Below are 24,082 nucleotides of genomic sequence, written 5' to 3' on the forward strand. Positions count from 1 at the left end.
AATTTAAATTGTAGCCGTACATTATTTGCCATTGAACCATTATTCATGGAATTGATTATTAAACCACGTTTATCGTTACTTATATTATTATTTCTTCGTCTCTGACGATGATTCATACCAATTGTAATTACATAATGTAATGTGTAATTATCACAATATAAAAGTTAATTGACAAATAATGAAACACATATCACAATATAGTTATTTTTGTATTAAGTGCGCAAAGTGATTGTTTTTTGTTGGGGCATGAGAATGAGTTTTTGGTCGAGACCGTCAGGTCGAGACTTCAAACTCATTCGAATGCGCCAACAAAACAATCATCTTGCGTACGAAATACAAACACTATTTTTTCTACAACAGCATTTTAAAATTTTTGAATTTTTTAATTTTTGTAAAATTTTCCTTGGATGCTAAAATATTCGTCAAAAAGTTTCCTTGGGTGCTAAAATATAACTATTTTAGCATCCAAGGAAACTTTTTGACAAATATTTTTTCACTATCAAAAATGACATACTTTGCGACTTGATAACGATGCATAAATGTCACGTTTTTTTGACAGTTGTAGAAAAAAGGAATTTATTCAACAAATCATCGCTTACTAGCAAAATAAATGGGAAAATAAATTAATAAATTGTGAAACACAATTGGCAAAAGGAGAAAAGCAAAAAAAAAGAACAACAAAACAGTTACAGTCATATAATTCTAAAGAAATACGTTCAAGTCCGTAACATGTAGAAAATAACTAAACATAAATAAAAGCTACACTTTCACACCTTCGACAACAGAACACAAAGAAAGCGGGGTAATTAACGGGATCACCCTTTCAACTCCAGGAATAACGGCACATCAACCAGTCCAAAACAAAACGCCTTAGATGTTCTCTTATGCAAATGAAGTAAAAAATGTTTATTAAAAATGTTAGATTATGAAGATTTTTTTGAGTAACTTTTCGGTAGATTTGAGGTTTAAATCAGTAGATCGGTAGATTTTATGCGAATTCGGTAGATATACCGAAAATTCGGTAGATCTGGCAACACTGCCTAGAATAAAGTGTTTGACTTGACACGACACGACACGTAGCGCAGCGCCGTAGCCGTAACGAGCGGGTAGTTCCCTTACTTCCGTTTGACACGTCCGAGTATGACACTGTGGTATGTAGATCATACCGGATGAGATTTAATGATTGAGACAAATTTGGTGGGTTGACACTCCCGAATAATTGGCAATTGGTAGTCATTTGTCAAAAAGTTGTCTGTTGATTCACTTTCTAGGTTGAGATTCTAGAAATAAATAATAACAATCTGATTTATTTTGACTTTTGAACTGTCATATTTGAATTTGACAGTCAAGTCAAGTGTACTAATATAAAATCGTAAATGTGTTGCCAACCGAACAAAAATAATTTCAATCATTAAAAAGTCACCCGGTACTATTGGGGTTTCAAGAGTATTGCCGTTATAATTTTTTATCTGCTCCGCCCACATAAATTCAATCTGTATTATTTTTCATCACATTTGCCACGTAAAAAAGTTGAGGTTAGAATTTTGCTGTCAAGTCCACAATTATTGGTAGCGTTTTTAAATTCATCAACTTTTTGCGGTGAATTTCAACATTGGTGGACTGTCAATCATAAGTTTTTTTTGTGTTGAACATTTATGTTGTGCAAAAATGTGATGAATAGGGAAACGGATTTGGTGGAAAACTGATGACTGTGCTGACGTCATGACACCTGAAGTGTAAACATAACCTAAACATTTTTTCATTTTCGGCGACTATTATTATATGAATAAATATGTGCGACATTAGTCTTCTTGGGACCTTAATATTGGTAAAACGGATTACAATGCCTTTGGAAGATTCATCAGATGATGATTTATTAACTTCCTCTGATGAAGAAATTATTTTAAACAGAAGAAAGACTCATGAAAAAATTAGAGGATACGTGAATAATGTTGCACTTTTCCAGTTTTTCCCTCGTTTTGCTTTGACATTGACAGTTTGACTTCGACAAACTATTTTGACATTTCCCCCACTATTCGTCCACCAAACAACCAACTCCCATTGTAGATGGGAAAGGTGAATTTTGGTTGAGCCCAACATGAAAATTTTGGTGAATAAAGAAACGTGTTTTCTTAAGCTCAACATAAATCTAACAGTAATATAACAACGTTTTGGTAGAAAACTGATTCCACCGATTGATCCATCGATGAATTTAAAAACGCTCTCTCTGTTTTAGGTTTTAAAAAATGAAATGTCATTAAGACAATTCGAATGTCAGAATTTTTTCTGTGTAAATCAGATCGTCTTAACAACCTATTTGATTGGTAACTAAGAAAATGTAATGGGCGGGGCAGATAAAATGCTACGTTGTCCTTAGTATAGAAGATTAATGAAATGCACTTTCTCATGGGTTGATTTCTTGAAATTAATTTTAAATTAAATTAAATGACATTCTGCATAAATGTGTTGTTACTTAAGTACAGTTACGATCACGGAATTTCGTCAGTTATTTTATATACTGTCAATTCGAAAAAAATTGTGTAGCCTAAGCTTTATTGTCATTATGACTAACATTTAAAATTTTTGTTACACAAATTCTGTCACGCACAATAAAAATGATTGACAAATTGACATCCATGTCAAAAATTCCAAAGTGGTGTTAGAAATATATAAAACCTGGTCAGTTGAATAACAACGACCGTGATCGTGACTGTACCAATTTTCTCGTTTTTTGGGGTTGCAGGAACTGGAGCAGTTTCGCAAGACTTTTGATATCCACTGATTGCTAAAATAAAATAAAAATATGGGTTTGGTTAAAGTTAGTAAATTCCACGAGAGCTCTGAAATGATCGATTTTTAACACGAAAGCTCTCCTAGGTAACGAGTGTCACTTTGACAGTATTAATTTCTCGACACCGAAGGTGGAAGGAAATTATGTCAAAGTGACACGAGTGGTTACCTTTTGAGAGCTTGACAGCTTGAGTGTTAAAACAGATCATTTCAAGAGCTAGAGTGTAATTCGGTTGATTATTTCATGAATTAAACAGTACCATATTTGACAACAGTACCTATTTATTTTATTACTTTAGCAGTAGGATTGAAAACATCTGAGAAACCTACTTGACGAATTATCGAATTATCATTTATAATACCACGAGTAGTCCAAATTATATGTCGATTATTTTTCAAACTGGTCGCGAATTATCAATTGTGCTTGGGATTGGGAATGGATCCACGAGTGCGTCAGCACGAGTGAGATTCGCAAGCACAATTGAATGAGTGAAACCAGTTTGTAAAATATTCTACATAATTTGGACTACGAGTTGTATTCGGAGGACTATTCCATGAACCAACTTTGGCAATTTGGCAGCAAATCGGAAAAGAAATTAACGCAGAAATCGAAGAAAATGTTTCCAACAACACAAAAAAGACACGTGAGACGTGAGTCCATTTGGAAGCAATTCTATCACTAGTGGTATTACCGATACAATTTCCAATTTTTTGAAACCATGGTAACAAATGTGTAAAATTGTGGGTAATTGTTCACTTTAACTACTTCTGGAATTTTCGCGTTTTTTCTGGCTAGATAGCCTCAGGACGTCCTCCTACATCGTTTCCCATCAGTCAAACCTTGTGCAAATGAAAATTTTCCATACCCTTTAGTTATACTAAGACTCGGCGCGACCTTGAAACACAACAAGAGAGAAAAAAAGGCATTTACACAAGGTTTGAATGGTGGGACACGATCTAGGAGGACGCCCTGAGGCTGTCTAGCCAGAAAAAACGCGAAAATTCCAGAAGTAGTTAAAGTGAACAATTACCAAATTGTGTTTTTATTGGTCCATTTTTAATAAATGACGTGAATGGAATAGTCAATATAATCCAAAAAATAAAGCCTTACGATTGGTCGAAAATGATGATGAATGAAACAATCAATCGAAAAACACCCCTAGGAAACAAGATGGAGCCAACTCTATTTAATATACTAACTTTACTACTGTTTGCTTGACATAAATGTTACTAAAAATGTTCACTCTACACTACAACAAATTTAAAAAAAAAATGAAAAGAGCAGGTTTACATGTTTTATTATTATTCTGCATGTTTGCACTTAGGAAAGACGAAAGAAAACTTCAATATAGTAGCAGTAATATATTAGGTTTTATTAATACAGGGTATTTCAGGAGTGATAATGTGCCCGACAGAATTAAAAATGCAACGCACAATACATTTTTGCGCGATTGTACTCTATGTGCCTGCTTACCACGTCTGTTTCCAAGACGGTAAGCTCTGTTTACTCGTTGCTAACGATAAACTGGACGGTAAGTAATTTTTGGTGTTCTAGAACGGTAAGTAAAGTTTATTCAAAATTAATAATTTTTATGTAGACAGAAGTTGAAGACAAGTTGTGGGGGCACTTTCTGGAAACTCATAAAAATCTTGTAGTCGGCCTTCCTTGCCACTGCAATGAAATAACATTAGCAGACTTGCCGCGACATTAGAATTGTGAAAATTTTCATACCCCGGATTTTTCTTGTCTTCTTGATTACATATTAAGGTCGCTGGTTTCGAAAATTCTTTACTTATGTAGACAGAAGTTGAAGACAAGCAAGATGTTAGCACTTTCTGGAAACTCACACGGCTCTTGTAATCGGCATTACGGCATTCCTTACCGCTGCAATGACATAGGTAATATTAGCGGACTTGCCGCGACATTTGTTTTGTCAAAATTTTCATACCCCGCGTTTTCCTTGTTTTTTTGATTACACATTGAGATCGTCGGTTTCAAAAATTCTTTAGTTGTGACACCATGAGAAATTTTTCTTGTAAATTGAATCTTGTTTTCGACACAATCTTAAATGTAACTGAACTTCGAAGAAACGAGTGACTCTTACTCCTAGCGTTCTCTGGATTTCTCAGAAATCAGGGCTGAACGCACCCCACATTCCAAGTTTCTTCTACAGTTTTCGGAATCACCACAGAACACATATATAAGATCACTCATTTTACTGCTTCTTTTTCAACACGACTGGCGATATTTGCGCACAAAAACTGCAACGGTGATACAAAAATCGACATTATGGCAACACGATGTGAAGGGAGTCGTATCGCATTGCATTCTAGATTGTTAGGAATGACAACGTCAATCAATTCAAAGTAGGATTAGAATCAGACGGACACGGAATCTTGGCCATAACTGACAAATATGTGTGAACTGGCCTTTACTGAATATAACCCAACTTTTGACTTGATAATGCTATTTCCCTGCTTTTTTGATGTCACAATAAAAACTTCAAAGTGATTTTTAATAATTGTCATTTATTAAAGACACTGATGGTTGGTTTAAAGTTGACTCAAGTTGCAAAAAACCACTTGTCATTTGCAACAGCACTTTTATGGCATTAATCATTTGAAATTACTTTAAAACTGTGCTTATATGGAAAATATTCAATTCAAACTATGATTTTTTGGTCCCTTTGTGCCTTTATTTGGTTCAAAAATATTGAAAAAATGCTGTTGCAAATGACAAGTGGTTTTTTGCGACTTGAGTCAACTATACTAAAGTCGACTCAAGTTGCAAAAAACCACTTGTCATTTGCAACAGCATTTTTTCAATATTTTTAAACCAAATAAAGGCACAAAAAGGCCAGAAAATCATAGTTTGGATTGAATATTTTCCATATAAGTACAGTTTTAAAGTAATTTCAAACGACTAATGCCATAAAATTGCTGTTGCAAATCCAAATTGGTTTTTTGCAACTTGAGTCAACATTAGTATTTTATTCAAATATTTAAAATAAATTCATCAAAAAGAAAGTATGCAATTCAAAATAACTTTGAGAGTGGAAAAAATATTATAAACAATTCGGGAGGTAACTAATTTAACCAGTCTCGGACTCTATTGCTACCCCTCGCTATCGCTCGGGGGCAAACCTGTCCTCGACAGGTATATATTAGTTACCTCCTGTTTAAATAACTAATGTTGTCCTTAGTATAGTAAGAAGTTTGTACGTCAATTTTGGGACATTCTATATATAGTTGACTCAAGTTGCAAAAAACCACTTTGCATTTGCAACAGCATCTTTATGGCATTAGTCATTTGAAATTACTTTAAAACTGTACTTATATGGAAAATATTCAACCCAAACTGATTTTCTGGTTCCTTTATTTGGTTCAAAAATATTGAAAAAATGTTGCAAATGACAAGTGGATTTATGCAACCCGAGTCTACTTTACAAAACTATTGGCTAACATTAACCCCTCCAAGTTTCTATGACAAACAGAATTCTCGTTTTGTCATTCATTATGCTTACCGTATGCTGCTTACCCATTTGTGCGCCTTGATTTGTGTCGAATAATTTTCAAATATGTAGTACGAGGGCAATTTTTTATGTAATCTACCTAGCCATGAAAAAAAACACATAGGAGAACCAAATAATTTTATTTTTCTACATAACTATACCTTTAACGCTTATACACTTAATACGTTTCTCGAGTTTCCGCATTCCTTCAAGAAAAAATTCTTTACGACGCTCTGCAAAATAAGCATCAGCAGCTGTCTTTAGCTCATTTATCGGTGGTAAATTTTGGGCCCCTAGTTTTTTTTTTTAGTTTTTTGAACAAAAAGAAGTCGCAGGGTGCTAGGTCGGGGCTGTACGATGGATGACGCAGTTCAGTTAATCCACATTCCTGAATTACAGCCTGAATATTGCATGCCTTATGGACCTTGCAATTTTCAGAAAGGATCAAATTCTTTTGACGCCACAATGAAGGCCGTTTCAATTTCAATGCTTCTTTTAACCTTCAAATTGTCTTCAAATAAACCTCTCCATTGATTGTAGTACCTTTTACCGTCTTTCAATATGCAGAATCCCTTGCTCGGCCCAAAAAATGGTTGCCATGCGCCGCCCGAAGACTGTGTTTTGGCTTTTTTTGGGGGGAAGCGAACTTTGTGAACCCACTGCATTGATTCTTGTTTGGTAGGAGGGTTCCAGTGATATACCTCGGTACCAATTTGCGGAAAAAAAAATAATAGGGGCTTGTAAAGCTTTTTCAATTTTCATGGGAAATTTCTTTCCTGACAAGTTTTGGTCTGGCGTAAGGAAGTTTGGAATTCAAAGTCCAAACACTTTGTTCATGCCGAATCATCGTGCAAAACATTCCAAACAATATTTTCGGATACTCCATTTCCCCTGGCAATAAAAGTCAACTTCATCCGCCGATCTGACAGCACCAAATCTTCCATTTTTAAAAATCATGTTCAGTTCTTGCCTCAACTGGTCGACCTGATTTTGGATCATCCTGTGTAGAGTCCCGACCCCAGCGAAACTGCTCAGACCAAAATCTTATTTGAAATAAAGATGGGCCTTCATTCCCATACACGATGATCATCCTTTGATGAATCACTTTTGGCCCATTAGTCTCTTTTGTAAGAAATTTTATTCCAGTTCGATACTCGAGTTGAATTTCACACATTTTAGTTTATAAAAAAATGCACAGAAGTCTTCAGACATAACATATTTTGCTGAAACTTTTCTATTCAGGTTCAAAATGTCACAGCTATTTAACAGAATGACAATTTTTATTTTAACTTTTCATATTCATTGCTAGGTAGATTACATAAAAAATTGCCCTCGTACATACAAAAAAACAAATACGATTTGCAAGTGTATTTTATTTGATTTCTACATTTACACAGCTAAATAATATAATAGAATAGTAGTAATGCATCCTAGTAAATTTTCAATTAGTGCCAAGAGAAAAATATACTAGACTGCTATTTAGTCCAAAGTAAATAAGCATTAGTTGCCCCCTTGCTTATACAAAATTTTCAATTCAATAATAATGAAAATATTATTGAATAGAACATATTTTCTTTTTTTTTTAATTATATCTATCTTTATAACAATACAGAATTCATTTTCTAAAATAATCAATGAGAAAATTACATAATTAAAAAATTGGTCTCCGAAAAATATGACAGTTCCCTTCAGTACCTACGATTAAATTTATCCCCAACAGCTTTTTTGTTTTTGTTTTTATTAATCAATTATTTTCTTGCATGTATCCAACATACTCGAGTACGTGCTCTTCAACAATGGAATCAGATTTGGGCACCTGCATCCTAATTGGTAAATGTTGAATGATTGAGCTCTCATCTCTGCTAATATCTAAGTCCATTTTCAGGTTAGGTGAAACATTGCCCATTATCAAATGTTCTTCCGTTAACGGTAGGATATCTTTGAATAAGTCCCAGATATTTTCTTCTGCGGCAACATGAACCTGCGCTATGGGAAAGCCGTTGAAAGCACTAGCAACTGGCAACGTGTACGCTCCCATGTTCTCGAAAACTATCCAATCGCCAATTCTCATTTCGGGTAATAAAACGTCTTCAACAACTTGATCCAGTCCATCGCAAGTAGGACCCCAAATGCTGCTGGAATAATATTTACTTCCTGCCAATTCGTGCAATGGTTGTGGCACCACATGTTGATGATCATACAGGATGCAATTGAAGCTTCCGTAAACGCCGTCGTTAATGTAATACATACGATGTTTGGTCGTTTCGTCGTTGCTGATTACGTCGCGGAAAGAATGGATGCTGCAGGCTAACGTGTAGGCGGAGCTGACGTAAAAACGTCCGGGTTCGGCGATCACCTGCACGGCTGCATCCGGAAAGTAATCTTCAAGTGCTGAATTAATGACTCGTGCGATCTAAAACAAAAATTACTCTCATTAGAAGCTGCAAGATGGTGGAGACATAAAATGTAGGAGAGGGGACACACAGTGATATTACTCACCTCACTAATTGAGCTGCCGTGATCTCCAGGAAACCCGCCTCCGATGTCAAGCAACTCAAAGTTGTAACCCAAGGTGATGCCATAGTCAAAGACATCCTTCGCCGAAGCGATAGCCCTATTGAAGACCAACGGTTCTCGACATCCAGACCCGACGTGGAAGCTGACACCGACGACGTCGATGTCCAAAGTGCGGGCCAAACGAAGCAAACGGGGCGCGTCGGAGATGGGATCACAACCGAATTTCATTCCTAGAGGACACTGAGCATCGGTTGCGTCGCACCTGATCCTGATTACCATTTTAGCATCTGGATAAAGACTTTTCACTTTGTGCAATTCTGTTTCATTGTCAAACGTCATGGTTGAAACACCCGTTGCAGCGGCATGGCGAATGTGACTTGACGGTTTTGCGGGATTGGCGAATATAACACGGTTTGGGCTTACGCCCAAATCTAAAATCTTGTTGATCTCACCTTTGGAGGCACAATCAAAACCGGTGCCCAAAGCGGCCAGCACTTCCAGGACAGCTAAGCTGTCGTTGCACTTAACGGCTGCAATGTAAAAATACCAGTATTCTTTAGTTAAAATTCGGGCACAAATAAATGCACCTACCGTAATACGGTTGAACCCTTGGCAGGAATGCTTTCCAGGTTTCATGCTTTCTAACGATGTCCCCAAGATCGCAGACGTAAAAAGCCTCCTCCTGTACACCAGAATCGGCTATGTCTGTGATGACAGTCCAGACATTTGCATGAGCATCCAAAACATGAACACGATCGTTTGAATTATTAATTCTCATTTTGGTTCTGTTTATTATGGAAATGTTATTTTAAAGATATAACTATGAAATATGTTCAAATGTTGTAATAAGCAAGCTAAAAATAAATGAGTAAATAAATAAACCCAGAATTTCTCATTTAAATGGAAACTTACGAGGCAACCTGTGCTCAGGCTTGCACAGGATGTGTTTTAAAAAAAGCGGGTGCTAGTTTGTTCCTTAGATAATTAACAGTTCCAAGGAGGTTCTCCGTTCAAGAAGATTCGCCAATTGTATGGGAGAAAAGCACTGCTAGTAGCTGGCGAAGCTTCGTCCACAATGCAACCCTACAAAAGTGAATAGTTACAATTTTGGGTCTTTTTACATTTACAACAATCATGTGATTTGCGCAAAATGTTTGCTTTTTTTCAACGAATAACTGCAAAAAAAAAACAATGTGCATAATATTTCATCGTTTGATAATACCACGACCTGCTAGATAGTCAGAGTGTCTATAGCGGCCTGGGCGTTGACCGAAAAATCCTATTGTTCTCATGATTCTGATGTTTGGGGTTGTTTTCGGGGGTTGCTGTTAACAACTAACATGCTATCAAATATGTGACAACGTCATGTGCATCATGACAATTTTGACATGCAGTCCATACACATGAATCTGCATGATGCATGCAGTCATGGCGTAGTTGTCTCGTGATAAATGATACTTTACTTTAATTGTAATTACAGTTTGGACATTCTAAGTTGGAAAAAACAAATGTTGCGCACTGGTTCAGTTGTGAGGGAGGGACAAAGTTTCGGCGCCGCGTTTTTTGAAAATGTCTCGCCCAGTGGCGAGTGCAAATTCATAGAATAATAATTTGTCCAAAATTATATACATAATTATATTCAATACTGTGCAAAACTTAAAATATACTTTCCACTCATTTCCACCAGGAATGGCACGGATTAATTAAGCAAATATAATTGTTTTGTTAGGGACCCATCTTCATATGAAATGACCCGCTTAGGAAATAATGTACTGCAAATCCAAGATTTTGATTATCATTTTAATATTATTCTAGAAATAGATTTACAACTAACGGAATTTGTTGTTGCTGCATTTACCGCAATATCAGTTCTAATATGATAAAAAAGCCAGTTGATAAACACTAACAGCAAAATGCTACAACCAGAAACATCACACAGAACTAGCATCAACAAAATTAATAAAATATTTGTTATTAAAGGTACTTTTAAACTGTGACAACTTCACTGAATTCATTACATTTGTTTGTGATGATGTGAGGTTATGATTATTTAGTGACATTCCCCCCTAAAGTGGCGGCGTGGAGATCACAGGCACTAAAGCTTTGCCCAGGCAGATCTATAGCGAAATATGTCAGTCTATCAAATCTTGTCTGAATCAACAAGACGGCGGTGGACAATACAAACTTCTTGCTTTATTCTGTATCGTTCACTCATTATTTTTATCATCATGATCATCCATTCGTTCTATTAAACACTACATCGTGAAAAATGAGACCACGTACACATGTAACTAAAATAACTTTGATACAATTTGTAGGAATTTTAATTAGTCATACATAACTATGTCAATTTATCAACTTTTTCTACGAGTTAATAAAAAATAAAGTACATTATGTATATACCTATGTAATATTAAAATTGTAGAATGTACATTACCTTATAGAATGGGCTGATGTACGTTTCAAAATCTACACATAAGAACATGAAAAAGTCTGTTGAAAAATGTATTAAGAAGTCTGAATAACTCAGAGTAATTTCTCAACTGAACGTTGTCGAGAGAAAAGTATTTGTTAGAATGTTTGTCACAACTTAATATAATCACCCCCACCTTTCAAAAACACCCAGCCAATAACTGAGTGATCTTCAACCCAGAACGTTGATAACACTGTTATCAGATGTATACAAATTACAGCCAATGGATTATTGTGTCTAAAGAGTGATAACTGATGAAACTTCTTGAAGCATGTCAGTCATGATGCAAAAGTTTTTTTGGTCGATATTATCTTGTTCGTCTTGTACTTTTTCACCTCTACTCACAAATCACGATCACTTTGTAATTTCGTGGAAGTGTGAAGGAGAATGAAATATCTAAATTATTCTTGTCTGTGTTGATACAAAAGTTTTTTTGGTCGATATTATCTCGTCTTCTTGTACTTTTTCACCTCTAGTCACAAATCACGATCACTGTGTATGACGTGGAAGTGTGGATGAATTAAATAACTAAATTATTCTTTAAACTACTTAATTACTAGCACTTTGATACTAAGAACGATTTCCAGTTTATCAGTAATCTTAATTGCAACAAATAAGAGAACACGAAACTACATAAACAAGTAGTATTGTCTAGCCTAAGATTAACAAAGTATTGACGGTACTAATAGTTACAAATCAAAACGTATTGCCTATAAAAAGTGAGGAATTTTATTTCAATGTAGAAAGAGATTACAACTTATTCATTAATACTTTTTTGTATTTTCTCAAGTAAATGTTCCATTCGTCCTTTCATTACCGGTTGACCCTTAATCGTTTTCCTATTGAGTTTTTTATATTTTTCTAGCCTCTCCTTTTTTGATTTCTTCTTAGATGCTTCTCTTTCGACTTTCATTTTGAGCAATTCAAATTTTCTCTGTTCTTTCTCCTCTTTGCTTTGAAGAATTCGTTCAGACTGTTTCACAAAAGCTTTAGTTCTAAAATCTTCAATACCTCCTTCGCTATCTCCATGCTCCGTCAATTCATTTTTTTCTTCATCATATATTTTTTTTACGTCGAACTGAATACCAGCATTTTGTGCACGATTTTGTTCTTTGCGATATTTGTGAAACATATAATTCTTCCTTTGAAATTTCCAATTATCTAACTTGCTCTTAACGCTGTATTTCTGTGAACGCCACTTATTTCTGGCGGACGCTTTGTGCTGATTTTTTATTTCTCCATCAGAATTTTTCAACGATGGTTTTAAAAGAAATGTATTCGAATGTCCGGATACAGGGGCAGAGGATGTCTTTTTTGATGACTTAGAAAAGAAATCATCTCCGGCTATGTTCTGCTTTTCTCGTGTCGATTTAGTATTCACCATTTTTTCCTAAAATAAAGCAAGTTTTGGAAAAATAAACTGTAGGCGTGTCAACATAATTAATTCCATTTATCCAAAAACATATCTAAATATACGTTAAACCTAAACACAATATACAGTTCATATTCTCAAAAAAAAAAAAAAAATAGAAATGGGTCATAACTTATTGACTTTATAATAAATTATGGTAAATAAACAATTATAATTTTTTGAAAATTATTTAGTACTTCAGCAAACTTGCTAGAAAAATAAATGACTCCTAATTAATCATCAACAACTAATTAAATTCAAATATTCTTGTTTGTCTAGCGTTTTTCAAATATTTTAACATTCCTGACTGAATGAAAATTGAAAAATAATGAAATAAGAATTGTTTATTGATTCGTTTACACGAATAGATTATTTTGAAGGACATGCTGGTTTTTAAAGATTAAATTGTAAATACTTCTATCACAGTATAGAGCTATAAGAATCAGTAGTTTCACTCGCCGGTTCAAATGGTCGCAGATCTCGAATCAGCTGATGAACTCGCAGGTGACTGCGCAGTGGGAAGACCGCTGCTATTTCCTATTTTATTTATTTATTTTCTCGGTTACTACGAGTATTAAGCGCATTCTGACATGCGGCATATCGTTGGATTCAGAAAAATAATCTCTTTCAAAATAGGAATAAAAAAATATACCAAGCTATTTGAAAAAATAATGTAGACTATCATCTAACCGTGAATGACTTTTTGAAAAAAAAAGAAAAGTCTATGTTATGCTCACGACCTGCTGTATTATAACCGGCCTGTTCAAAAGTGTAATTTGAGTGATCCCCGCAAAGCGCTAGTGTACGGGGGCTTTTTGGGGATATTATTCATCTTAAGTTTTTGTCACCGAGAGTTTTTCTCGTTCAAATGACATTCGAATTTAAAATCAAAAATACAAAAATACGATTGTATTCAGTACTGTTTTAGAAAGAAAATATGAACTTACTGTACTCAATCTTAACTCCAGAATTATGTCTAAACATATTTTTCCGCATTTTTATTCTTTAGAAGCGCCCGTACTGTGGCGCCCTCATCGGCGAAAATTGGCTCTTTCTCGGAAACATTTTCGCAATGCTTTTTTAATGAAATGAACAGGCCGGTTATTATACAGCAGGTCGTGGTTGTGCTTATAGAGTTTTTCAAGTGATTTATTCCAGTTTTTGTTTTATTTAAATTGAGCCATAAATAACGGAGATATGACTTGCGGCGTTCTTTAGGACGCACCTGTATATAAAAATTGTTTAATTTATTTATATATTCCCTTATTCCCACTGATCCCTTTAATAAAATACAGGGTGAGCAACAATAACTGTTTCAGTTGGCAATAAAAAAGTTTACATGAAATTTTCAAGACTGTGGATTGTACCTATTTCGGTTTGTTTTATTGACACTATTGACAGCTGGTATACATTTCATATTTAAACGTCTTGGTTTTTGTATGCTTTTATTAATAAAATGGTTTTCTCGTTGGAATATGACAAAAAAGTCACCAAAAGTCACCAGAATTTATTGCCAACTCAATCAGTAATTGTTGTTCACACTTTATTAAATAATATTTGAATCCTCTAATGTCATTTTGATTTCCGGCCTAGTGTCAACTCTCACATCTACCCCTATCGTTTGGAATTGACTACGCCACTGGCAACTCGTGGGTCAGTTGCGCAGTGCAATTTGATGACAGATAAAAGGTACAATGAGGGACATGGAATCCTGGGCAGTCTGCTATTGTCATTTCAAAAAGTGTCAATGTAAATGCACCTTTACTGTCATTATGATTGATATTTTCAAAAAAACTGTCAAATTAACTTAAGCTTGGTTATGAGTAGCTAAGGTATGGTTTAGAAATTTTGACAACTGAATGACACATCTGCCCAGTTTTCCGTGTCCTCAATAGTACCACCGCCGAGTGAAACTACTGATTCTTATAGCTCTTTGCAAGTGTTCTGTGCTCTATACTGTGCTTCTATCGCGCGTTCATATGAAATCCTGGGCTGGGAACGCGTTGGAAACCGTCAATTGTTGTGGTCTTTTAAAGCGTAGAATAATTTGAGCATCTTGACAGCTAACCTAAAATTTAGAGCCAAAAAAAATCTTTCTTTTTTTCCTTCTTTGCAATTGTTTTACATTAAAAATGGGATAACTTAACGATTCCTATTCTCGAAGCAAATATCTAAGAGCACCCTGGAGGTCTATTCTTCAATCTCGAGTGATAAATGCCGCATGCGATGCGACATTTGTCAATTCTCGTTTTAAACTGGCCCAATTATGCCAAAAAAAGTCCAATTTACACACGAACTCGTTAAATAAACTACTATTCGCGTGGTATCCAAGAATGGACATATTATGTCGTATGCGACATGAACTAATCGAGATTGAAGAATACACCCCCTGTCCTGAAAACAAACATGTTCATTTATGTCCCGATTAAACATAAACAAATGTCATTTGTGTAAAACGGCGGGAAATTCAAACTTTACACTGTTCTAAACGGTTCAATTTTTCCAACACCTATTCAGCGCAGGATTTCATTTAAACGCGCGATATAAATGACACATCTTAATCTTTTATGCGATTACATATCGATTACATCTTCGCTAAAATTATAATTGTTATATATGTTATAATTATGTTGAATTAAGTTGGCAATAAAAAAACCCTAATGGTTATTTTAACATTCCTGGTTTTTGGTTATACAGGATTATTCACGAGAGACTTACGATGAAAATTTCGTTACATAGGTACTCAAAACTCAAAAGACAAGAAAACCCCAGAACTTGATATTTTGTTTAATTCGAAATAAGTTAGCAATCCAAATATCTTGGCGAATAAGATTAACCATGACATTTTCTCTTTATTGAGGTTATGAGCAAGTTTTTACAACAAACATGGATGTTGCCTATTTGGAAATCGCCGTCTGTAAATAAATGCAGCTTGCGCACTATGAGAATGATATCCGTCTTTTCATCTTTTGTGTCAAGTCCATTCACGTTGTATTTTCTCTGCCAAATTGTTGTCACGTTGCAAGCCTGCGCCTCCTTTCCTAGTAAATTTTACATTATCGTGTTTTATTCGTGATAGCGAGAGCGATTTGACGTCTTTAATTTTGAATGTTAGTTTGACGTGTGAAATAAAGTCACAGATTTTTTAATAAAATTCTATTCCTGGGTGATTTTACCATGGCGAAAAGAAAAAAGGTTAATTTTAAAATTGCGTTAACCTTCCACAACTGACGTAATGTGACGAAACCCGCAAGCTAATACGGACTCAAGAAAAAATAGCTTCAGTTCGAAAATTAATTAGTCAGAATCCTTTAATATTTAATGTATTGTATGTATTAACATGATTATAATCTATTTACGACCTTTATTGAGTAGTTTTAACAATACAACGTTATTTTAAAGGTAATGTGTACATCGAAAAAACTTAAATTAGAAAAAAATCATTAAAAATCAAAATACACCTTTCTTTTGTGGTATGCAATTGTAACAATACATTCTTGAAACGTCACAACCACAATCAAAACGTATAAGTATCTCTGAATAACTGAAATTTTATTGCCAAATTTGTTCCATCATTTAGATGCATTCCTTACTTTCATCGCTTCCAATGAAAGAAACTTCACACAATTTTCTATTGGGTTCATTTTCTATAACTTATTCTGGTTCCTCATCAGTCATCACTGTAGTCATTAAGGGTTTTTTCACTTAATCAACAGCGCAAGCAGAAAAATACAACACCAGTAGGTAGGAGTTAGGTGCCTATTGTATGTTCCTAATCCTATCATACCGATTAAGAACTGACACTATTTTTAGTGCAAATGATAACAAAATGGATGTATTATTACCTACTGTTATCCTCTAAAAACAATATTTGAAAAATGACTGTTTCTTTGCTGACAGCGAATAATATAACCTCTAGTCTACGAATGACTTGGTTACTTTATCAGCCCCTATTGGTGACATACACAGCTAAAGCATTTTTGAAGTAAAAATCACACCGCCATAATATTGAATTATTTGACCTTAACTAGGAAAATCCAACGTGAATGGACTTTACATTATGAAAAAAGTTTTGAAAAATTATGATTAGTGTGAAAACTGTGAACTGAACTGTGAAAAATGTAAAAACTGACATGACAGACAATAAGGGCCAGCAATCGTTGATTTAAGTATGTATTACTTTTTATAAATTTAGGAAGCTATAAATTGTTGGAAATTGTAGTTTCGGTTGCATATAACCTAAATTTTCATCGGAAGTCTCTCGTGAATAACCCTGTATTATCCATACAGGTGTTTTTGAAATGCGTGTAAAAATTTTAACCACGAGCTACTGACTTCATGTAGAAGTCGGAAATAGTAATTTACGTTGTAAGTCCGGTAGGTTACTTGTAACAGTACGCGTTAGACATTATGGACGAGGCGACGTTAGGAGCCGAGTCAAGAATGTCTAAACGAGTACCTGTTATTGTAGTTTCAATTTGGTTGTAGGTCGTAAAATTTTATGGTACTTTAAGTTAAAGATCTTGCGGGGCTTATAAATCCTAGTTTACCACTAGCAGGTAATATTTTAAGCAGGGTTGTATTGTACATTTGGTATATTTGCATTGTGCGGCAAACGGCACGCGCCGCTTCCCAACCTTTTCAAACCCAACCATTGTGCCCGTTAATCGCTCATAACATGCAATAAAATTTTACGACCTACAACCAAATTGAAACTACAGTACAAGTACTACCGGATGTATATCGTAATGTATTTTATTGCTTTCAACTGTCATAAATTCTCATTTGTCTCCTTTGTAAACTGCCTCCTAACTGCTCTAAAGCAAAAAATAGCAGATAACCAACCGTTGCCCTAGACAACACATTCAAAGTGACATTTCTTGAAAAATTTGTCAAAACTGTCAAAAGCAAATGCGAAATCATTTTTAATAGATTTGGAAGCTTTGGGGACGTCGTTTCAAACAATAAAGTTTTGTATGCAACTAGTTTCTGTGCAAATTGGGCTTTTATAAAAGCCCAATTTACACAGAACCTCGTTGCATAAATAACTATTATTTCATACTGGAAATCTCTTGTGCATCATAATTTTATTTCAAAAATTAAAAAATCACATTATATTGTGAAAATAGCATCACCTTTTTTCCTGTGGCAACGGCCGTTGCTATTGTTTTTTTAGATCCAATATTTTTTGACTTTTTCACTTTTCAATGTCAGATTTGATGTATAAAAGGAAAACAGTCCGGTAGGTGTTGCTAAGTGACATTTTCCGGCTCTGATACTGTTATAAGTTATAACTCACCTACCGGAGTCAAATTGATGATGCATCTACCGGACAGTATGAAATAAAAATATTTAAAAAATTCTGTCAGAAAATAAAATGATATTTATTTTTTGAGCTACAATTTTTTTAAATTGCTTTTAGTCTTTTATTTTATACTGTCCGATAGATGTTCGATTACATTATCAATTTGAGTCCGGTAGGTGAGTTATAACAGTATCAGAGCCGGAAAGTGTCGCTAAGCAACACCTACCTAACTGTTTTATTTTTATTAATCAAATTTGACATTGAAAAATGAAAAAGTCAAAAAATATTCAATGTAAAAAAACAATAGCAACGGCCGTTGCCACAGGAAAAAAGGTGATGCGATTTTCATGTTATTTTTTAATTTTTGAAATAAAATTATGAAAGAGAACAGACTTCCAGTATGAAATAAAATATGTACAGTTGGGAGCACGGAATTTCGCACATCAATTTTTATGTCATTAAAAAAAACTATGTAGTCTAAGCTTTATTGTCATAATAATAATCAATCATGACATACGTGATCATGACTGACGTTTCACCTAAACTGTCACGAGAATGCCGCCAGTATCTAATTTTAATAAAATTAAAATAATAACTTTGGTCCAACATGGAATGACTTACAGACAAATTTCGGCACAGTTGGGTATTGCCTCAAGTACTGTTTTTTCTATCATAAAGAAATGGAGACAAACGGAGACGGTAGAACGGCTACCAGGGTCCGGAGGACATCTAGTCTCAACTCCAAACGATTCTGAAGCCTTACTGAACATAGTGCAAAACAGTCCTTTTACCGACGCTGTTGCAGCGGTAAATATGTATTACCAATTTTCCTGGCTCCGTTTGAACGGCACGTCGGTGTATAAAGGCAAATAATCCGAGAAACTATAAAGCGGCAAAAAAAATACGATTAACACCACGTCATATGGAGGCAAGAATCGGATTTTCTTTACAACATCTAGTCGAAAATGATGATTTCTGGAGCAGAGTAATTTTCTCTGACGAAAAAGTTTTCCAGTCGTCTCTCAATGGCCAGTTAAGAGTGTATAGGTCAAGAAATACACGCTACGACGAACAATATATTCAAAAAACAGAACGAAATGGACGTTTCAGTGTCAATATGTGGGCATGAATTTCTGCGGTTAGCCCTGGGGTAATGTTGCATGTGGAACCTCGGCTTAATGCGGACGTTTATACTAGGATTCTCGAAGATGTAATGCTTCGATCTGTAAGAAGACTTTTTCCCAATTGCGATTTTATTTTCCAACAGGACAACTGTCCTATCCATACTGCACACAGGGCGGCGGCATGGTTCGAGGATTATAATACATATAAACGTTCTCGATTGGCCGAGTAGAAGTCCTGATCTTAACCCAATCGAAAATATGTGGGGCCTTTTAGTGAGGAATTTGAAACGTCGGCAGTTGGTGTTTCACACTACTGAGGAGTTGTTGAGTGCCATTACGGATGCTTGGCGTACGTTACCCCAGGATTACCTACCATAGAAATGTATGCCTCTCCATGCGCTCCAGATTGACAAAAGTTATCGAAGCCAATGGGGCACAGATCAAATACTAGTTGTTGTTCGAGTTTGAATATTTATTTATTTATAGACGAGTTTATAGATTAATAAAATAATATTCTACTTTTGTAAATTGATTAGAGTTCTTGAAGTCTTATTACAGCTTCTTGTTTTTGTTCTGGGCACTTCTGTGGTGGTGACAAATAAATATGACAAAAGGCAAAAATAAGGTTACTATTACGTAAGGTCCGTTTCACATCTTATGTCACTGAAATGTCCAATGTGTGCGAAATTTCGTGCTCTCCACTGTACATTACGATACACTTCCGGTAGTAGTTGTAACAGGTACTCGTTTAGATATTCTTGACTCGGCTCCTAAGGCCGCCTCGTCCATTACAAGTAACCTACCGGACTTATAATATAAATGACTAAAGTACTATCGGTGGACATTAAAACCTGGGACATCCAAAATTTGCTCATTGTATATCAGACTTTTGAATTGTCACTCAAAATAAAAATTGTCAGTATTTAAAATTAACTCTTTGAACGTAAGAGATGCTAGATCAATTGTGTTATTATATAAAATCATTGTCAATGAAAAGAACGTTAAAGAACTGAACTTTAACTTGGTGTTTCTGACAATATGTCATAATTTTTATAACCTTGTTTGTAAAAAGCCAAATTTACCCAATGTATATTTCTGATTTTTGACTTTATACAATTGTGACGTTTGTCCCAGGTTTTTATGTCCACCGATAGTACATATTACGTTGTCCCACAACCTCGTACGTAAAATTTCGGCACATTTTAAAGCATACTTCCTAGAGGCTACTTCGCATTGGCGTACATTTTATAAAATATGATACATATATAGAATGTATTCTTAAAATGTGCCGAAATTTTACCTACGAGGTTGGGGAACAACGTAGAAGACTAAAAGCAAATTAAAAAAATTGTAGCTCAAAAAATAAATGTCATTTTATTTTTTGACAAGAGTTTTTTAAATATTTTTTCCGAGTTCTACATGAAGCCAGTAGCTCGTGGTTAAAATTTTGCAGATCCATTCTGGGTCACCTGTATTGTTGACTGAAATTGCAAAAAACAACTTTGCCTTTGCAACAGCACTTTTATGGAATTAGTCATTTGAAATTACTTTAAAACTGTACTTGTATGGAAAATATTCAATCCAAACTATGATTTTCCAAATCAGTACAGTTTTAAAGTCATTTCAAATGACTAAAGCCATAAAAGTGCTGTTGCAAAGGCAAAATGATTTTGCAACTTGAATCAACTGTAGTTGCAGTTGCTGTAGTGTGAATTTTATAGCGACCTTTTTTAGTAACTTTTTAGTAATTATGTATTTATTTAGGGTTAGGTTCAGCATCATTAAGTTTAAATGACAGCAATGCTACCAATAGTAATTCGTCAAAATTAGCAAACACGACGACAGCTAATAAAGTTTGGCCAGCGAGAGATTGGTTGACATAAAAATTACTAAATTCAACGTAGAGAAAATAGTACAGTTGCGGATACGGAGTTTTAGACGTCAAATTTATGTCAATTCAAAAAATGTCAATGTATGCCACGCTTTATTGTCATTATGATTGACGTTTGAAACTATTTGACATTTGAAAGTTTATTTTTGGCATGTGAGTGGGATAAAAATTACAAAAACCGAAAGTGAGGTTGGTTGCACCTAAAGCCAGTGTTACATTTTTATGTCAATCGAACGACAAATCGTCCAAGATTCCGTGTCCGCAATAGCGCACGTAAAATTTTAAATACAGTAGAACTCCGATTATCCGAACTCCAGCTATCCAAATCGCCAATTATCCGAATCTGTTTAAGGGTCGATTTCACCAACGTGAGTTATAAATTTAACTACAGATTAAAATACATATACGGAAACATTGTTATAACAATAGGTGGTAAAACTTAAACTACAGAAACTAAAGAATAATTTGAAAATGTTTTGTGGTAAATTTAATGTGTGGTGTCCTCTCATTGTACGTACGTTTTTTTAGGATTCTGTGATAACCCTGTTAGGAGATATTAATTAAAACAAGACAAGAGAAATTTTCTTTTACAAATTTGTACCCTTTTATATTCAGTTGAAGGATTTTTTTTTAAATAATGTTAGTGCGTTTGTTTTGGTGATAATTAAACAGATTGCTCAAAACAATCCCTTATTCTCAAGAATTATTCTAGCCATGTTGTCGTTTGCATTAAAAACAGAGTCAAGTAATGATCCTGTTGTCTTTTGTTTTGAATAAATGAGCAACATTGCTGAAATAATTCTTGAGAATAAGGGATTATTTTGAGCAAATCTGTTTAATTTTTACCAAAACAAATGCACTAACGTTATTAAAAGAAAATCTTCGGTAATTGTTCACTTTAACTACTTCTGGAATTTTCGCGTTTTTTCTGGCTGGACAACCTCAGGGCGTCCTCCTAGATCGTTTCCTACCATTCAAACCTTGTGCAAATGAATTTTCCTTACCCTTTAGTTATACTAAAACATTGGCGCGACCTTGAAACACAACCAGAGAGAAAAAGGGCATTTGCACAAGGTTTGAATGGAATGCTGGGAAACGATCTAGGAGGACGCCTTGAGGCTGTCTAGCCAGAAAAATCGCGAAAATTCCAGAAGTAGTTAAAGTGAACAATTACCAAATCTTCTTTTAACTGAATATAAAGAGGTATAAATTTGCACAAAAAAAAATATTGACGTCTTGTTTTAATTAATATCTCCTAACAGGGTTATCATAGAATCCTAAAAAAATGTGCATACAATGAGTGTGTACCACACATTAAATTTAAAAATTTCAAATTATTCTTATTTATTATTCTTTAGTTTCTGTTTTATACGACTGACCTGTTTTAGCACTCAGGTTGTACATATACAAATGTACATTACATACCATATAAACCAACATTGTTTTAGGTGTAATAGTATTTAATGTATGCAATGCTTACTACATTACAGTAAAAAATTACCTTTTTTCGTGAATTCTCCAATTATCCGAATAGGGTCCGGTCCCAATTGATTCGGACAATCGGAGTTTTACTGTACCTATATCATTCAAACAGTACATATATAACATTTTTGCCCTGAAATTATGCTCTAATTAATGTATTCTAGTGCATTTTGTAGTGTTGGGTTATTTTAATACAATTTAAAATCTCCCAATTTCTCGCTGGACGAAGTACATATTGGGTGATTCAAAATGATTGTGGCCAAATATGGCAACCATGTACGAAAATTTATGTGGCAACTGTGTGGATGAGGTAGAGTTGTCATTTGTATGACATTTCATAAGCGTGCATTTGATTTTTTTGATATCATTACACATTGATTTGACAGTTTTCAAAATTGCGCGACTATGAACTGTCAAATAAATATCAACTCTACCATACCCACAGTTGCCACATAAATTTTCGTACATAGTTGCCATACTTGGCCACAATCATTTTGAATCACCCAATATACCCCGAGTATACCAATTTAATTTTTCATTCGTAGTTTTTTGCAACTTGAGCTTGAGCCTATTATAATTTTAGGTATTTCAAGATTTTCAAGGTCAAATAATAACATATTTAGTAAGGCTCAATCAATGTGAACGTTGTTACAATATTTTCTTCAATTTAAAGACATTCCATTGCAATTGATGAAGTGAATGAAAAGTATCATTTAAACATGTAGGTGATAAATAAAATTAGTTAAAAAAATTATGAGTTGGAAACTGTTTTACTGCCTTACGAACTACAAATGAAAATCAATGAATTTATTGGTGACAACTCTTCTTTCAATTTTCGACACAGAATGTCACATTTAATACTTAGAAAAATATCAAGTTAATAACATAAACGGTATAAAACGGTCGATATTTGACACCACTCACCTTCGGAAGCCACCCCTCGGGTTGGCGAAAACTTTTTGGCGGAATTTTGAGATTTTGGATGTACAAGTGTATGAAAAACACTTTGTCCCTTCGTCAGTCAACAATTTCGTACGATTCTTTCACCAGATTAGTACACACCATACCGCCAAGCACAATATCTTTCGCGCAAAGGATGTGCTGTCACTTGACAGATGATAAAATATACCAAACCACACGCATCCACCAATCACGTCGATGAACTATCGAGGCCGACGCAGACGGTGGCGACATTCAACGTGTTTCCACTGAAACAGCATTGGTAACCTTGGGACGAGTCACGTGAATGGAAAAAACACCCAATCGGCTTCATTTCGAGTCCCCTAGCAACATGCCCAACAACTGCATCTAAATTCTAGTACATCTATAGTTACTCATCCTAAGTTAGTAATTTTTATGTTAAAAAATAGAATCAAACTTCAAATATATCATAGTGTTTAAATGAAATCCTGGGCTGAGTAGGCGTTGGAAAAAATTAACCGTTTAGAACAGTGTAAAGTTTGAATTTCCCGCCGTTTAACACGAAAGACAGGGGTGCGTTCGAGAACGTCACTCTAAAGTGAAATACCGTCCTTGTATTTTCGTAAGGAATTCTGACTTAAGCCCTAAATAAACCG

General features: G+C 34.7%; 1 protein-coding gene and 1 long non-coding RNA gene across 4 annotated transcripts; one reads left to right on the top strand and one right to left on the bottom strand.

Moving 5' to 3' along the window:
- Window positions 1-1,466: 1,466 nt before the first annotated feature.
- LOC138124784 (uncharacterized) lies at window positions 1,467-2,631 on the top strand. The gene is made up of 2 exons (XR_011157268.1): window positions 1,467-2,174; window positions 2,237-2,631. It is a non-coding gene; the product is annotated as an uncharacterized lncRNA (long non-coding RNA).
- Window positions 2,632-7,655: 5,024 nt separating this feature from the next.
- Window positions 7,656-23,653, bottom strand: LOC138124793 (ornithine decarboxylase 1-like). Of its 3 annotated transcripts, none has more exons than XM_069039964.1 (5): window positions 23,430-23,653; window positions 9,732-9,902; window positions 9,411-9,673; window positions 8,802-9,349; window positions 7,656-8,715 (listed from the first exon to the last, which is right to left on the bottom strand). In XM_069039964.1, exons 3-5 carry the CDS (start codon window positions 9,595-9,597, stop codon window positions 8,047-8,049), a joined length of 1,404 nt encoding a protein of 467 aa, XP_068896065.1. In that variant the 5' UTR covers window positions 9,598-9,673; window positions 9,732-9,902; window positions 23,430-23,653; the 3' UTR covers window positions 7,656-8,046. The 3 variants fall into 3 exon arrangements, with proteins under 3 accessions (XP_068896065.1, XP_068896066.1, XP_068896067.1); XM_069039965.1 differs by lacking the exon at window positions 23,430-23,653 and adding an exon at window positions 11,257-11,930; XM_069039966.1 differs by lacking the exon at window positions 23,430-23,653 and having other exon boundaries at window positions 9,732-9,918.
- Window positions 23,654-24,082: the final 429 nt, after the last annotated feature.

The sequence above is a fragment of the Tenebrio molitor genome, chromosome 2 (assembly GCF_963966145.1).
Source record: "Tenebrio molitor chromosome 2, icTenMoli1.1, whole genome shotgun sequence".
Lineage (NCBI taxonomy): Eukaryota > Metazoa > Arthropoda > Insecta > Coleoptera > Tenebrionidae > Tenebrio > Tenebrio molitor.

Coding starts and splice junctions, on each gene's coding strand:
- LOC138124793 (XM_069039964.1), bottom strand. CDS start 9,597: ATGAGAATTAATAATTCAAACGATCGTGTTCATGTTTTGGATGCTCAT. Junction 9,350..9,410: donor AAGGGTTCAACCGTATTACG/GTAGGTGCATTT, acceptor TTTACATTGCAG/CCGTTAAGTGCAACGACAGC. Junction 8,716..8,801: donor ACGGCAGCTCAATTAGTGAG/GTGAGTAATATC, acceptor TTTTTGTTTTAG/ATCGCACGAGTCATTAATTC.